General features: G+C 44.8%; 1 protein-coding gene across 2 annotated transcripts in view; it reads left to right on the top strand.

Moving 5' to 3' along the window:
- The first annotated feature begins 397 nt into the window (after window positions 1-397).
- EPHA4 (EPH receptor A4) overlaps window positions 398-16,535 on the top strand; it is a 145,702-nt gene continuing 129,564 nt past the window's right edge. For both annotated transcript variants that reach the window (XM_066345026.1, XM_066345025.1), the window contains exons 1-3: window positions 398-528; window positions 3,643-3,710; window positions 7,798-8,461. In XM_066345026.1, coding sequence (XP_066201123.1) covers window positions 438-528; window positions 3,643-3,710; window positions 7,798-8,461 — 823 coding nt within the window. In that variant the 5' untranslated portion in view covers window positions 398-437. The remainder of the gene's footprint in view (window positions 529-3,642; window positions 3,711-7,797; window positions 8,462-16,535) is intronic.

Genomic DNA, 16,535 nt, shown 5'->3' with positions numbered 1-16,535 from the left:
TCCCCCTTCTCAAACCGCCCGTAGGAGGAAGAGGGGGTTTCTAACCTTTCCTCGCCCACCCTCCCCCAGTCAGTTCAGAGTCTTTGGAAGCTCCTTTCCTCGCCCGGGCACTAGACCCCTGAGGTGAGGCCTGGGGACTGCGCTGCCTCCCTCGGGCGGGGGCGGGAGCCCTAGCCCAGCTCGCCCCTTCCAGCCCCGGGAGACCGCGCGTCCCGCGGAGCCCGGAGGGGCGGGGACTCGAGGAGGGCTCAGCTCCGGAGGGGAGGGGCCAGGCCGCCCCGTCTGCGCCACCATTGGCCGCGGAGCACGGACTGGCGGGTGGGCGTCACGGGCCGAACCCACCCCCTTGGCAATGTCTTCGGCTTGCTGCACTCCTAACTTAAGCATTTATTCCACTGGGATAGAAGCGGTAGGAGCAGCGCTGGCACCGGCGAACCATGGCTGGGATTTTCTATTTCGTCCTCTTTTCGTTTCTCTTTGGGATTTGCGACGCTGTCACTGGTTCCAGGGTGTATCCCGCGAATGAAGGTAAGAGTGGGGCGGCCTTTCTGCGGTCGGGGACATCGGGGACAAGCCCTGGGTGAATTTTTCTTGGGAGCGCGCGAGGCCGGCGGGTGTTGGTGGTGGTGGTGGGGGGGATCACGGCGTGAGCGGTGCACCCGGATTCGGGAGAAAGGGGCCAGGGCGAGGGGATCCGCGAAGGGGAAGCAAGTAGCCTGACCCGGGCGGTGACCCGTGCTTGCAGCCAGGCCGTCCAAGTTTGTGGCGAAAGGACAAAGTTTATCGGCATCCGCTGGCGAGGCCAGCTCAGGAGCCCCGAGGGGATACACGGGAGCCAACGCCGGGGTTAAAATTAATAATAATTCTGTGGCCCAAGTCCCCCCTACACCGCTTCCCTGCCCAGCCCCTATCGAGGGGGGAAACGGAAGCCTGGAGCTTGTTGGAGGCTTGGGGCTCCCACGTTTTTGTGGCATCCTTGCGAGCTGTGATTTCTGCAAAGTTTTCCTACCACTGTGCTTCCCAGGACCCCGCTGCGGGGCCTCCGGCGCGCAGCGGTCGTGGTGCGGCTCGCGGCTCGCCAGTGACCTGATTTCTAGCGCCCGGCGTCAGACACCTTTCTCCCTGCTGGGCTCCGCGCGCTGGGGGTGCAGTCGATGGTCTAAGGCGCCCCACGCTCCTCAGATCACGCCGCAGACCTGTGGAACCCGCCGTCAAGTTGAACGTAGTCGAGTTTGTTGCTTTTTGCCCGGAAATTGTACACTGGGTTAGTTTGGAAGGAACAGAGGGGGCCGACTGGTCCCCGTCTCGGTCCTTAGTGTTTTTGCGCGTCTGTTCGGATTGCGTATGTCTCTGTCGGGGAGGTGCGGGTGGATTATTTATATAGTTTCAGATGATCTCAGAGAAAGGGGAATTGAGTGTGCGTGCGTGCATGTGTGTCTATAGGTGTATGCGCGCGCGCAAATGCGGGTATGTGGTGCGTGGGTGCCCGCGTGGACGCGGACGATTGTGTTTCGGTGCGCGAGTGCCCTAATTGTGTGCGCGTGTGTTCCAGCGAATGCTCGTACTCGAGCCTGCGTTCGTTTCGCCTTACATCTGTCTCGCCAACTCGTACACCCCTCCCCACCACCACCACGCCAATTCATCCGTCCGTCCGTCCATTCGTCAGTCCGTCCATCCATCCATCCATCCATCCATCCATCCCACCCCATCCAGCTCTTCATTCGTCCATCTCTCCAGATCCGTCCACACATCCCTGTGCACTCGATCATTCTACCTATTCCGAAGGAGGGAGCCAAAAACCAACTTAGCCCTGGCTGGGCAGCGGGTGCCCGAAGTTCGCCAGACAGAGGCGGGGAGAGATGCACGCACCTGCCGGCAGACGCCGCTTGGGAGGAAAGGGGCGCCTCCAACCCTCCCTCCCTGCCCTCTCCCTCCTTCCGACGTGGCTCCAGGTGCCGTCGCGGGCACAGCCGCCCCTCGGTCCCCGGGGGCGGTTCTCTTCCCCGCGTCGTGATCCCGCGTTGTGTTGGCTACTTCGCACACTTGTTAGGACGTCTCCCAGGACCTCGCTGCACTAGACGCAGGAATTTTCTGTTTTATCCGTTTCTTGGTTTTTTTTTTTTTCTTTTGGAAGCAGAACTTGGGAGCTCTAGACACAAAAAGGCGCTGATGGAGCCATCGGCTGATGTAGAAAGAAAGGGGGGGGGGAGTCATCCCCCTCTCGGACCCCTCCTCCCACTTAAAAATTAATTCATTTTGTTGCTTTTTATTCCCATCACGTTTCCTTTTCTCCCCTTTACCCTCCCTTTCTACTCCCTCCCTTTTTTTGTAAATTGGGTCTTATTGTTCCCTTTGTGTCCCTAATCCACCTTACATAAATCCAAATGGATGTAGCGGGGCTTTTCTCTAGGGACCGCGAAGAGAGAAGGAGGCCGGCGGTGGGGGCGGCACGGCGGGCGGGAGCGACCCAGGGAAGGCTCTATATTTTAAAATAATTAACAGACCCCAGGAATTCAGGCTTCTCGGGGAAAAACGAGGAAAACGCCTGATTTTTAACTGCTTTGACTTCGTGGTGAAATGAGAGGGGAGACGGGCAGAATTCAGAGGCCTGGGGGGTGAGGTGGAGAGTTTGGGGTGCGCAGGAGCAGAGATGCAGACTCCCTCTTCCCACCCCTCCCCCCCCCCAGCCTGAAGAGCAGCCAGCCTCGCTGATCAAATTAATAATCCAGTGGTTCCTTTGAGATGGGCCTTTCGACCTCCAGGCCTGCAGATCTCGGTGGGAAAGAGAACGTGGAGAGGTTAGGAATTGACTGTGTCCTTTTCAATGTCGTAGGTGTCTAGGAGTGAGCCCGTCTGGGCAGCCGCCCTCGGGGGTCCCCTAAGCTTTGATGCAGGCTCTTGGGGGGGGGGGTAGCACAAGCATCCTAACTCTTATTTCCTAAAATTCAAACCAGTGATTTCTTCTTGGGTGGAGGAGGAGTCTCCGATTGCCCTCCAAAAGACCTGGGGAAGAAAATCATTCAATTCATTTGCATTCTCATTCCACACGTCTGCCTCCCCGCCTTCTGAAACTTTTGATATTTAAAAAAGCAGCGGATAGCACATCCAGGGCCCATGTATCTGGTGGTGGAAAGGGGGCAAATGGTAGCAGGAGAGAGCCTTTTCCTGACCCTTTGAATGCTCTCAGAGAGAATTCACTTGTGGCTCTGTCACCACGATGATGAGTTATGCAGTCATCTGAAACTTGTAAAAACAAATAGCTCCAGTAGACACCAGACAGAGATGAATGCAGATTCTGCTCCGCAGTGCCACTGCCCTACATAGATCTATTTATTTTTTGAATTGTACTTGAGATTCTGTATTCATCCTTTTTAGAAAATGAATCAACTGGAGTCCTGGGATGGAATTTTAAATGCTAAGCAAGTTAAATAAATAAGAACTTGCAGATTTAAAGAGGGGAGAAGATCAAGTGAGTAATGATTATTTACATAAGTGAGACCAAGTTTAGGTTTTGATCAGAGTTGGATATGCACACCCTCGGCACATATGGAAACGCTCAGGCAAATGGTTTTTGTAGTATTGGCTTTTTGCAATTGGAAATTAATCTATTTTTCTTTTTCTCTTTTTTTTTTTTCTTTGCAGTTACCTTATTGGATTCCAGGTCCGTCCAGGGAGAGCTTGGGTGGATAGCCAGCCCTCTGGAAGGAGGGGTAAGTTCCGAGTGGCTCTCTGCTCCGAAGGGTAAAAAAGGAGTGATTAGCAACTTTCTGAGAGTCCTAATGGCTTGATTCTTGTTGATTGTGGTGAGGGGGTCAGATTTCCGCCGTGGCCTATGAAGTGAATTACGCTTTGTTGCAGAAATCCTATACTCCCCGTGCATAGGTCTGTCGTGGAAGAGCTAGAAACCAAAAGGGCAGGAAGGGTTTTCGAAATCAGGAGATTCGTAGAGGCACGGACGCAGATGCCTATTTAAAACTAAAATAGCGACAAGAAATGCAATCTGGGGGCCAAATTAGAATTTAAGCTGAGATTAGGCCAGGTGAGGGCCATGAAGTCTTGACAGGCAGGGCTCATGGTTCCAGATGAGGAAAATAAATGGCAACACCCAGGAGAGTGGGCCCTCCTGACTGTACCAGCCGCGGGTCCAGGTCTCTGTGCCAGCAGCGGGAGCCCTTCCCTTGCTCTCAGGGCCACCTGAAGTCAACCTGTCTCTGCACACTGAGAGAAAGGCTCGGGACCTGTGCTGGGGTGCAGTGTGCACAGCAAACACCACAAGCTGGAGCCCTGCTGGTGCTCAATGTGCAAAGTTGAAGTGACTTGGAATCTGGGACCTTTGGGGCTGGGGAGGCCGCATTGCTCCTGAATTTGTCATCATGGCCTCCATTAGAAGATTCAGAGAAGAGAAATAGGTCAATAGTCACATGCTCCCACCCTAAACTCGCTCCTTTAATAGCAGGTCAGAAGGCATCAGCTTTGGAGAAGAAATCAGTCCAGTATGTATCTCCGGCTTCTGAGGAATTGAAATAGCTCTCAAGTCTTTTGATACATTAAGCATATGATCCTACCTTTATGCTTGAGAGTCTATGACTGAGTCCAAGGACTGAGAGCAATGAGGATCAAAGGAAGATCAGGACTTGTTTTACCAGGCAAAAATTGTAATGCCAGCCCCCAGTACGGTCCCCCACCTGTCCATCAAATAAGCAATAACACATAAAAAGAAAATATACTGTTTTAGAAACTGGTATAGAAGAAAGATCTCAAAAAGAAGACCAGAAACACAGAGAATTTTAGGCTGTCTTCTCCCAAAGCAGTTCTCGTAATCCATTTAAAATGCAATGGAGATTGCCTTGCCTTCCTGTTTTTCTGCCTGAACTTGACTGCAGTTAGCTGGGGCTCTGCTGAAAAAATTCCAGGCTGCCCTCAAAACCATTTTTTTTTTTAAAGGGAGGGGAATGATTGGCAGGCCTCTGGCAGTGTAGACAGGCTGTATTCACTGCTGATTGCAAGCAATTGCCCTCATCCTTTGAATGTGAAGAAAGGTACAGCTTTATCTTGTGAGAGTCAGACTCTTGTTAATCCTATACCCTGGAAAGGTCACTGATTCAGGAAGACTTTCCCATGCTACACCAGGGCTCTTGCTCTGTAGGTTGAATGTATTAGAAGTGCCTGCAGAATCGGCGATGGAAGGTGTCAGTCCTTGCATTAAAAACTTTAATGAGCCTTATTTTTCTTACTGGCTGCTCTCAAGCTTGAAGAGAGAAGGCAGGAAGTATGACGTTGGATCTGACATGTTACACTAAATATACACGGGCCTATTTAAAAGCAAGGAGTGACACATTTTTGAGTACAGTCTATGGTCTATCTAGTTTCTGGAAAGCTTTTACTGCAATTTAATATGCTGCAGACTCCCCTCCCCCCGCCCCCAAACTGCTGAAAAAGCACCTGGTCACTTTTTCTAGACACAAAACTTCTCTCAGTTGTCTTGAAGTCTCTTTTACAAAAGTACTATGCATGCTGATTATTGTATACAACCCAGAGTGTTTTAGGGGCTGAATATAGATAGTATTTCTTTTTCTTTTCTTAAATATGATGCGTGTAACATTGTATTATTGTGAGGGGCCAGCAGTGAAGTTTTATTTGTGCCTAAGAGAAATAGTCTTTCCAAAATACATCATAGCCATTGAGAAATTACGTGCCAAATTATATAATTGAGCTAGTCTCTAGATTTTGTATTTGAAGAGGACTTTTTCAGGCGTAGAGTGATAGATGAATTAGACTTCTACCAAGCAGGAAGAGAATGACTTTCAAAAGGATTTTTATACTTGAGGGCAAAAGCATATTTGAGTCTTTGGCTTATTCTGAAATCTCTAGTTTAGTGTTAGAGCAGATACCATCTTTGCTGGAAATTTGGGATTAGAGTTCTGTACAAAAATGACATGCATTTGTTGTTGTTATTTATAATTTTTTTTAAAAAAGAAATCTTATTTGACAATAAAAAATAAAATATAGTACGAGATAACTCGCCGCTTTCTTGTTTTTCCATCAGAACAACTAAGCAGAACTTGAGAATACAGTAATGGGAAGTGAAGGCTCCTGGTGGCAACACTGGAGCAAAAACCTAATTTCTTGACAGTGTTCATTTAAAGGAGTGTATTGGGTTTCTGACATTGATTGTGAAATACAAAAAGTAAGGGAGATTTGTCATTGTTCTCCTAAGTTGATCAGTGTGTTTAGACAATCAAGTTCAGGCTAGAAAATGTACATTACCCCTGAACTACCTTGTAAGAACTTTGTGGAGATATTTGTGCGCTTTCATTTACATTGATCAGTGTGTGTTCTCATATTCCCTTTGTTCTAAGATGAGAAGTATGCTGAGTATGTTTTTTGTTTTTTTGAAGGTGGAGACCCATGTTTGGATTTACATGAACTTCCACAAATAAATTACTGGTGATTTATTAGTTAATGGATAAAAATTTTTTTTTAATCACCGCAGTGCACTTATCTCTCCCAATTCCAACTTTCAGAATGATAGCAGAGAAAGGGAGACAGAATTTTATGCATTATGGCCCCTCACATTGTAACATTTCCATCCATTAACAGATTTTCAATGCACAGATGAGAAACCCCATTAAAAGACACACTATTATTCTCTGTGCTTTATTTTATTGAATGGAGTTTAAGTGGAGCTAATACAGAATACACATTTTTAAAACCTATATCTTTTTTTTCTTCTAATTATATGCATGTGTTAGATATGTGAGCTGATTTATACCAGCTCTATGTAAATGCACTACTGTGGATGATAATGCAGAGTCTTGCAGGACTCCCAAATAATCTTGCTTCTTTTTGGCTGAAAAAGAGAGAAATTGCTACATTAGTCATAGGAAATCAGACTGCCCCATCCTTAGAATCTTTGTTAGGAAGCAGAGTGTAAAGAAAACTTTATCATCCTTCTTCAGATTTCTTGAGCTTTTGACCCTAATTATTGCTTACTATTTTACTTTCAATATCCTCAGAATATTTAGAAGCAGAACACGTGTGCATTCTTGTTTACTTATGTGTATCTGTTTAAGAGTAGGAACAATATACATACATTTAATAGAAGACACACTCTTGACGTGTCCTACCATTACAAATGACAGTGTATTTGAGAAATCTAACCGGAAAGTTTACTCTCTACCTTCCCAGGATTACCAAAACCAGAACAGTGAGATTTCTTTTCCCCTTTCAAGTGTTAGTGACAGTGCCAAAAAAAAGAAGAAGGGTAAAAAAAACCTCACTGACATTTTTTTAGGTATTAGAGAGCAGAGTTCTGACAGGAGCACCACTAATTAACTGATAATTGTCTTCCTCTGGCAAGCTCTGCTCTTCCTGCTCTTAATTTGCAGGTCTCTGTTCAGTTGTTGAAACAATACACATACTAGTTTTTCATTTATGAGTAAATTTGAACAGTTGCCACTTGAAATTGTAGCTGTTGTAATAGGTGAATTTGAGGTTGTTAGACCACCGCCAGGAACTGCTGAGAACTCGGAAGTAATAAATCTACCCTGGCCTCTGGATTGAAGGTGAAAGAATGAAACAATTAACCCCCCCCCCCCCAAAAAAAAGAAACCACTTCCACAATAAAATACTGTCTTATCTCCTTCATAACATGCTTTTACTAGTGATGACTGGTGCTCAGTCATCTTCTTATTTAAAAAATAATAATAACAATAAAGTCCAAGGAGAGTCAAGTATGATTGACAGATGACTGTGATGAGGTTTTGTAACTGATGCATTGCCTTTGGATCTCTGCAGTGGGAGGAAGTGAGCATCATGGATGAAAAAAATACACCCATCCGAACCTACCAAGTGTGCAACGTGATGGAACCCAGCCAGAACAACTGGCTCCGAACTGATTGGATCACCCGAGAAGGGGCTCAGAGGGTGTACATTGAGATCAAGTTCACCCTGAGGGACTGCAATAGTCTTCCGGGCGTCATGGGGACTTGCAAGGAGACGTTTAACCTGTACTCCTACGAATCCGACAACGACAAAGAGCGTTATATCCGAGAGAGCCAGTTTGCCAAGATCGACACGATTGCCGCTGACGAGAGTTTCACCCAGGTGGACATCGGCGACCGAATCATGAAGCTGAACACCGAGATCCGAGACGTAGGGCCGCTGAGCAGAAAGGGGTTCTATCTGGCCTTTCAGGATGTGGGCGCCTGCATTGCCCTGGTGTCGGTCCGTGTGTTCTATAAGAAGTGTCCGCTCACGGTTCGCAATCTGGCCCAGTTTCCGGACACCATCACGGGGGCTGATACATCTTCTCTGGTGGAAGTCCGAGGATCCTGTGTCAACAACTCAGAAGAGAAGGACGTGCCAAAGATGTACTGTGGGGCAGATGGCGAGTGGTTGGTGCCCATTGGCAACTGTCTGTGCAATGCTGGCCACGAAGAGCGGAATGGGGAATGCCAAGGTAAGACGAGCCATATTGTGCTTTTCATTAGGGCTTAGCGCACGTAATTAAATCAGAGATGAGACTAAATGGAGTAGAGCCAGTAATTAGCAGCCCCTGTGGGCCGTGGGGGGACAGAGGGGTCTAATGAGGAAGTGCTGTAGCTCCAGGTGGCAGAGCTGAAGCCATTCTGATCCTGACAACGTAAATGATGTCGCCTAATCAGCAGAAGGCCAAACACATTTGCTAACGGGCACTTCAATCTAAACTAGCATGATATGTGCCCTCGGAAAATGTAAATAACCAGGCTGAAGAAACACGCTTCATTGATCCTTCCTTAAAACGGGTAGACAGGTTTTTGGAGTAGATCTGTCTATAGACTTGGTCAAACGGTCGGCGTGTATGCACACGAACAATTTACATGTGAAATTAGGATGTGTTCCCCTCACGCTGTGTGGATGTGAAGAGTGTCCAGTGGGCCCTGCCTTGGGGACAAGGGCAAACACGGGCCGACCAGGTGCAGTGACAGGGTTCCAAGTACAGCTGTTCCACTGAGCATGCGTCGGGAGGGTCCCGAAGTGAAATTAATGTTGATGAAAGCCCTCTGTTTCCCCCAGGAGGTGATCAAGAACAAGTAAGGGTCTTATTTGATCTGTGGTCAGAGGGCATATTCAATTGTGATTCATTTTGCTTATGGAGTGTTTGAAGAAACCTAAGTATTTTTATCATGTTCATTTCCACACAGCATATTACTAACGTGATTTTCTTCTTCCTCGCCTAAACTCCAGCGTATGTTGTTCCTCCTTCCCTTATGTCCCCTTTCTGTGAGCGTACTGGGGAGTTTGTCAAGTTTTCTTTTTCTTAAAAAAGCTTTGTGTCTGAGAAAGGGATGAGAGCAATTCATTTGCATATGGATTGCTCATGTCCTGTGTGGCTTTTCACTGAAAGCAACCAGTTATCCAGGGTTTGTAGTTTTTGCTTCATAGTTATTTTTAGTGGTTGTCAATAGTCGGCGGCTTATAAAGGTCACTACAAAACAGGGTGACTCTGGTCCCACCTGTGGACCCACTCAGAGTCATCTTCTCTCCGGGTGGCTGTCCAGCTGTGGACTGGATTGTGACGGTTCACCTGATTTGGTGATTAAAGAGCCTGAAGTAACTGCCTGCCAAACAATTTGTCTGGCATTTTAACCATCTTAATGACACAGTGGGATTACCTATGGGGCATTCTACTTGACTGGCTAGAAATCAATAATTAAAACCCCCCAGATTATGTTTTTTGATCATTTGGTGTCATAGACTTCAGTGTTTTTCCTTTTAGAGTTCGTACTTTTCTGAAGTGTCATTCTTGATTTGCTCTAGTCATTTCTAGGAGTAGCTACCAATGAATGTCTTAATTTAATTGCAAAAAAAAAAAAGAATAAAAACTGACTACCTTTTCTGTTGACCTAGAGTAAAAAGGTAAATTTGTAAACTTGAAAATTTTAAAGTTGGGCTTTAACAGAAGATTCCTGCCATTTTGTTTGCTGTTGACTTGGCAACTATGAGATAACTGTACCAAAGGGGATCCTTGAAGCACTATATTCTGGTGTTACTGTTAGGAAGTACATGAGTGCATTGTTATTGGCATGTAAATTACAAAACTCATAGAAGGAATAGTGAAATGAACTGAGTGATGACATCACATCACATTTTAGAGTAAATTATTCTGCCTTTTCAATTTTTGTCAGACAGGACATGCACATCTTCACATGTCAAGATTCATAAACATATATATATATATATATATATATATATATATATATATATATATATATATATATATATATAACTTTGTCTTCTATTTCCTGCTCAAATGTTCCCCTGTCTGGCATTAGAATTTCTCTGTATCTAATGTCATTGATTTTCAATTGTCACCGAGCCCAGTAACTCATACGTTGCTCCACTGTGAAATTCCTTGACAGTTTTACAACCCAAATTAGAAGGAAAAGAGAAGAAGATGGAGGGGGAGTGAATGTAAAGGCAATTGAACATGTTCGTGGTTTGTTTTATGGAAATAATCTCGGGACTCTAGTTAATCGTGCGGTTTCCAGAAGAAGAGGGACTCTATGTCTCAGGTCCGGTCCATTTCTGAACAAACTGTTCCCAGCACAGGCTCAGATATTTCATGGAAAGGAAAGGTTGGCTGAGCCATTTTGGGGAATCCCTGGTGTTCCCTCACCGGCTCCCCATGTATTTTCTTTGCTACTCACAAAATGATTAACTTTTTTTGAGAAGACACTTTTTTTTTTTTTTTGGCAGAAAACCTTGAATTTGATTGCTTCTTTGTTTTTGTATTTTACTAGTAAGAATCTCTGAGGAACTTAACAAAGGAACAACTGAAATGACTCAGGATTCTCAAGTTTCACACTTGAGTGAGACTTTTTAAAGCCTATAGTAGAAGTTTTAAGAGTAATAAAAATGGCTGTCTCCACCTTGACATCATTACTGAGGTGTCAGAGAAACATCCAAGTGGAGCAGAAGGAACATCACAGCAAGGCAATGTGTCTCAATTTGGTCCCTTAGCTGTATGACCTTGAACATGTTTCTTAGGTCCTTCAAGCCTTGGTTTGTTCATCTATAAAATGGGTTGATAATAACTGTTCTTATCTTCTAGACTTGTGGTAAGGACATGGCATTATCAGATTGGTAAAAGTCACCTTGTAGATCATAAAGCAACAAACTGATATTAATGTAGCATTACTTGGGTCACTGTGCTCTTCCCAAAGTCACATCTGATGACTTTGAAAGATGTTGAGTTGAAGTGATAAAAGGGTATCCATCTTCCAGTTACTCTTGGAAGTCAAAGCTAAAGACAGGAACCATTGCCCTGGCCCTAACAAAGAATAATGTCCATTTCACACTTCATATTGCAAATGATATTTGGAGAGTGTCGGGTTTTTTTTTTTCCCCCTGAAGTGAAGAGGACTTTCCTTTGAGTGAGAGAAAAGTGATTTGGGGGCCCGACAAGAAAGAGGAGTTGTGAAGAGAACTTAAGCAGGGATACAATGGAGAACTGGCAAGGCTTCAGAGCTCTGGCAGTGGGTTCCTCCCCGATTGTCTTTTCAATGGGGATGCTGTGGCAGACAAATAGAAGGACAGGTGAAAGGTCACCTACTTCCTCATCCATCTTCCTCGGGGTCTGGGAGGTCAGAGTGAAGATTGATTAAGATCTTAAATATTGGACAAAGGATCCCCAGGCAAAAATGGGCAGGGCGGGTGGGGGCCTGGGGTGTGCTGTTGTTTAAATCTAACCCTGGTCATCTGCCGGAGTCCTCAAGGGACCTTGGGGACAGAGTGACACTTCCTCTTGGAGTTCTCACTTCCAAGCGGTACATGCTCGTGGAGACGTGAAGCCCGGTGTCTAAAGTGTGGAGAGCTGTAGGGTGATGGTGGGCCTGCCCTCTGAAGCAGCCGCAAGTTCATTGTGCTCCTGAATAACATTTTCTGAAGTGATTTGGCTCCGTTGTAGCCGGACAACAAAGAGCTGTGGGCCCTCCTCTGCCCTTTCCCCCGAGAAGGGCGCAGCGGTTTGAACTTGCTTAGGGAGGGTGCAGAGGGTAAGAAAACTGTTCTCCTTCGTCTAGTTCCCCTGTCCCCTTGGATGGTCAGGAAAAGAAACCAAATGCACCCAGACAGCCCGCCTCCAACACACACATATATTCCCCTCAGTGGGGAAATCTTCCAGATGTTTGCACTTACCTCAGAAGTGTTTTTTAGAGAGAGAGGAAGGGAGAGAGATGAGAAGCATCAACTCATAGTTGCTTCACTTAAGTTGCTCATTTCCCTCAGAAATATTAAGCAGAAGGCAGAGAGGAAAGATTCTTTATGAACTTATTATTATTATTGTTATTTCGCTTAATTAAAAAACAAACACGAAAGTCACATTTACTCTTGGTGAAATATTGATAAGCAATATTTCCAGAGTATATAGAATAATAAAAGGGATTAAAAAGAAAACATTCTTACAAAGTCACTCTTAAGGTCAAGTAAGCAATGACAACTGACAAAGTCAGCCGGGTAGAAATGGAGTCTTGCTGAAATATGCAATTTTGCTGGGAATTGTTTGGGGTCATATATATATATATATATACCTCTATGATGTACCACTGTATAGATGATGCCCTCCTAGCAGCATAATATCATATCTTGTTAAAAGCTCTTTTCAGAAAGAGCAAGACAGAAATGCTTTGATGGCCGTAAAATAGGAGATATCTCAAATTTGTTCTCTGTAAAGGGAGAGTGTGGTAAAAAAAAGATTATGATGACTGTTTTCCTAAGGACCTTGAGAGAAAGAAATGCTGGAAAGGAAGCATTTAAAATATAGTTCAGAGAGATGCTCTTTTAGATCCTTTCCACTTTTGAAATTTTTCTCTTACCTTTCAATTGTGTCTTTAAGAATCAATTGCTTGAATCACATAGCTACTTTTATCCCAGCTTGGAAGCGTGGCTGTGACCATTGAAAGACACAATCCTTTATATACGAGAAGAACAGGATTTAATTATTGTCCCCTTTCTGTTCTACTTTTTTTTTTTTTTTTTTCTCCTTCTTTGTTTGACCAGGCTTGTTTCTGAGTGTGAATGAGGCAATGGTCTCTATTTTGGGTTCACCAAAGCATCACATAGGCATTATCTCAGTTAGGGACTTTTGAACGCGGTATTTAAGATTTGATGATTTATTTTAGTCTAACAAAGCTTTCTTGTGCCTTTCAGAAATGATTAAGACAAAATTATTTTTTAAGACATGAGGCTTTAGGAAAGAGGCTGATTAAATGGCTTTTCAGTTACCACTTTGCAAAACAGGTGGTCGTGATATGTTTGACTTTCACATCACTGAACTTTACTACTTAAGTATTTTTTTTTATTTAATTGATGAATTGAACATCACCAAAGAACTGCACGCTTAACTCATACTCCCAACTCTTTATGAGTTACCATTCTTTACAATTTAGCAAGTCGCCTTGAAATATTTTTATACATGTACTTTTAAAAAGTAACAATGGAATTATTCTTTTGTTATCTTGTGTTTATGCTGCTTGACAACTTATCACATTAAAGAATGCAACTTTTCTATATTCTTCATAATTGATGATTAATATTCTTGTAGACTATATTATACTTTAATTTTTCCCTTTTTGGTAGATAGTGAGGGTACCGTAGTTTTCCCTGATAATATTTTTAAACATTTTAATTTGTACATCATACATGTATATTTGTGTTAAACTTTTCAATGACTAACCATGCTGTTATTTTTCTGGCCTTATTTTGGACTAATAAGTTCAGTAAGACTTTCATATCGTGAGAATGTAAGTGGAGGGGTACAGGCTGGTATAGCCAGACAAGTAACACCGGCAACTGTTATGGAGCATAGTAGGATCTCATAAAATGACCATTGAATGAATGAATAAATAAATGCATAAGGAATTGTGGCCTGTTTCATATTAAACATTTATTTGGCAGAGTAATGTTTTATGGAGTCAGCATGACATATCAGAATCTTTGAATGTGACTAATGTAGTAATGAAGATCCTTGTTTATATCCTACTTCAGTCGGGTCTTAATTATTTTCATCATGTTTATGAATCATCTCTGTGCCTGAATGCTCAGAAATCTCTGCAGCACGTGAGTTAATGTCGAGTTATTTTCGCACAAAGTGGCTAAGCCCAGCCTTTAGAGTTTGAGACTTGAGTTTAGTTTCTAGTTGTGTTACTTACCCAAATGTTAATTATAGATGCTAACCTTACCCCACCCCCACCTCAAGTTTACATTAGCTAATTGATGGCAGTAGTATGTGGTTATGCATGACACACACATGCAGGCACATATGCATAGAGTAAAGGGTTTAGCCCACTAACTAGACTCATTAGATGTTTAGTAAGCGGAAGTAGTTATTGTTAATATTATTGTTAGTGACAATATAAGCTATTTATCTGTTCAACAAAGAAAGCAATTCATTTAGGTGTAGAGTAGAGCATTTTTGTTTTTCGGAGGAGCAATGGTGACCCATAAGCAAGGGTAGAGGATTGAATGAAATGGCTAATCTTGTCTGTATCAATCCTCTGTTCCCCAAGTGACTGCATGAGTGCAGTGGTTTTCAAAGTATGTTCCAGATGGGATACCCCAAGACCCCTTGATGGGCTTTGCCAGGTGAAAGTTTCTTTGTAATAGTAAGGTGATGATACTGAGATGTCCCGTGCCCTCTCCTCCTCTGTCTCCCCTGGTTTTCCAGAGGCTGCCCACAGTGTGCTAGCTCATCGTCGCCTTGAACACAGAAGCAAACAGCAGATTCTGGCCGGGGCCTCCTTTCAGCCGCATTAGAGACTTGCAAATAAATAAATAAACAAAACAATACCACTCTTCTCCCTAATTTCTTTTGTTCTGGGAAATAGAATAAAATTTTAATGAAAATAGTATTTGTTCACCTAATGGGTTTATAGTTGGTATTTTACTATGAATTAACATATAATTACTTAAAAAGATTTCACTTTCCATTTCCAATGGTACCTATTGTTAGCTTTAACTCACAGAAGCAAAACCACCTCGGCTTCCTCCATATATATATATTTTTTGTATTTTTCTGAAGCTGGAAACGGGGAGAGACAGTCAGACAGACTCCCACATGCGCCCGACCGGGATCCACCGGGCACGCCCACCAGGGGGCGATGCTCTGCCCCTTCCGGGGGTCACTCTGTTGTGACCAGAGCCACTCTAGCGCCTGGGGCAGAGGCCAAGGAGCCATCCCCAGCGCCCGGGCCATCTTTGCTCCAATAGAGCCTTGGCTGCGGGAGGGGAAGAGAGAGACAGAGAGGAAGGAGAGGGGGAGGGGTGGAGAAGCAGATGGGCGCTTCTCCTGTGTGCCCTGGCCGGGAATCGAACCTGGGACTTCTGCACGCCAGGCCGACGCTCTACCACTGAGCCAACCGGCCAGGGCCGCTTCCTCCATATTTTTAAGTGTAAAGGGAAACCCAGAAGTTTGAGAACTGCCGCAGCGGTCCGTCAGCCTGTTTGTTCCTCTGGCAGGTGACAGAGTGACCTGCAGTCTGGCCGCAGACACTTCAAATCACCACGAAATCAGGACGCTCTGAAAACTGTTTTCGAAGCTGGGAGGTACAGGTAGCTTAGAAGAATGGTGTGTTATTTTTCAACCTCTTAGATGTTTCTATAAAATTAGGCAGCAATTTATTGCTCTTGGCTTTTTAAAAACTGTTTATCTGTATCCAATAACATGGCTCAGTTCTCTCCTCAGTTTTATTGTGCTTGTGAGAAGGAATGATTAAAAAAGGCCCCAGCTGTCCCCGAGACCCTGAGAGACTGTATCTCTTTTCACTCTGGGCATAAAACCTTTCTGGGATCTCCCTACAGCTGGTACCTCCGAGCTGTTTGGGTGGAGGGAGCAGGTGAGGTCACCGGATTCCATGCTCTGGAGGGTAATTAATAGTCCCATGAATAAATGGACGTTTTATGAATATTCAGGTCTCTTTGGCTTCCTGGGAAACCACCTCATGGGTACCCCTTATTTCTCCCTTTGGAGACGCCGCATGTTTTCTGGGTGAATGCTGGTCCTCAGCTGTCTGCCTAGGGTTGCTTTTCCAGGCAGCAGATTCCTTATTTGCATATTCTGTATTCGTCCTCATGCAAAACAGCACACCCAGTCCCCCTTTCACAAAGGCGGTGAGAGCTTCCTTTGGCAACTCCAGCCAACGTCTCCTTCTGTTTATGCAGAGCCCAATGATTTAGATGCCATGCAGATTCATTCGGTTTGGATTTGAATGCTTCCAGAGATTGGGGGTGGGAGGCGAAGAGCGGACTATTCGCACAGGGCTCTTTGTGCGGGCCCTTCCCCACCGCCGCCGCCGCTGCCGCTGCCGCCCCAGGTGGCTGGTTGTCACCCCGGCCCTTGCCCCATGCTGAACAGCCCAGGCTCCCGCTGCTCATTTTATTTTGACCTTTGGAAAGTAACCGAGCAGTTGGTGACTCCCTGGGCTTGTCTGTTTAGTGACAGCTTCAGCTGGAATCTTGTTGGCTGTTCTTTCGGAGGGAGGAGATGACACTATTCA

The sequence above is a fragment of the Saccopteryx leptura genome, chromosome 7, assembly GCF_036850995.1.
Source record: "Saccopteryx leptura isolate mSacLep1 chromosome 7, mSacLep1_pri_phased_curated, whole genome shotgun sequence".
Taxonomy (NCBI): domain Eukaryota; kingdom Metazoa; phylum Chordata; class Mammalia; order Chiroptera; family Emballonuridae; genus Saccopteryx; species Saccopteryx leptura.
Note: the sequence above shows the minus strand (reverse complement) of the source record. Positions and strands in the feature narration are given on the sequence as shown.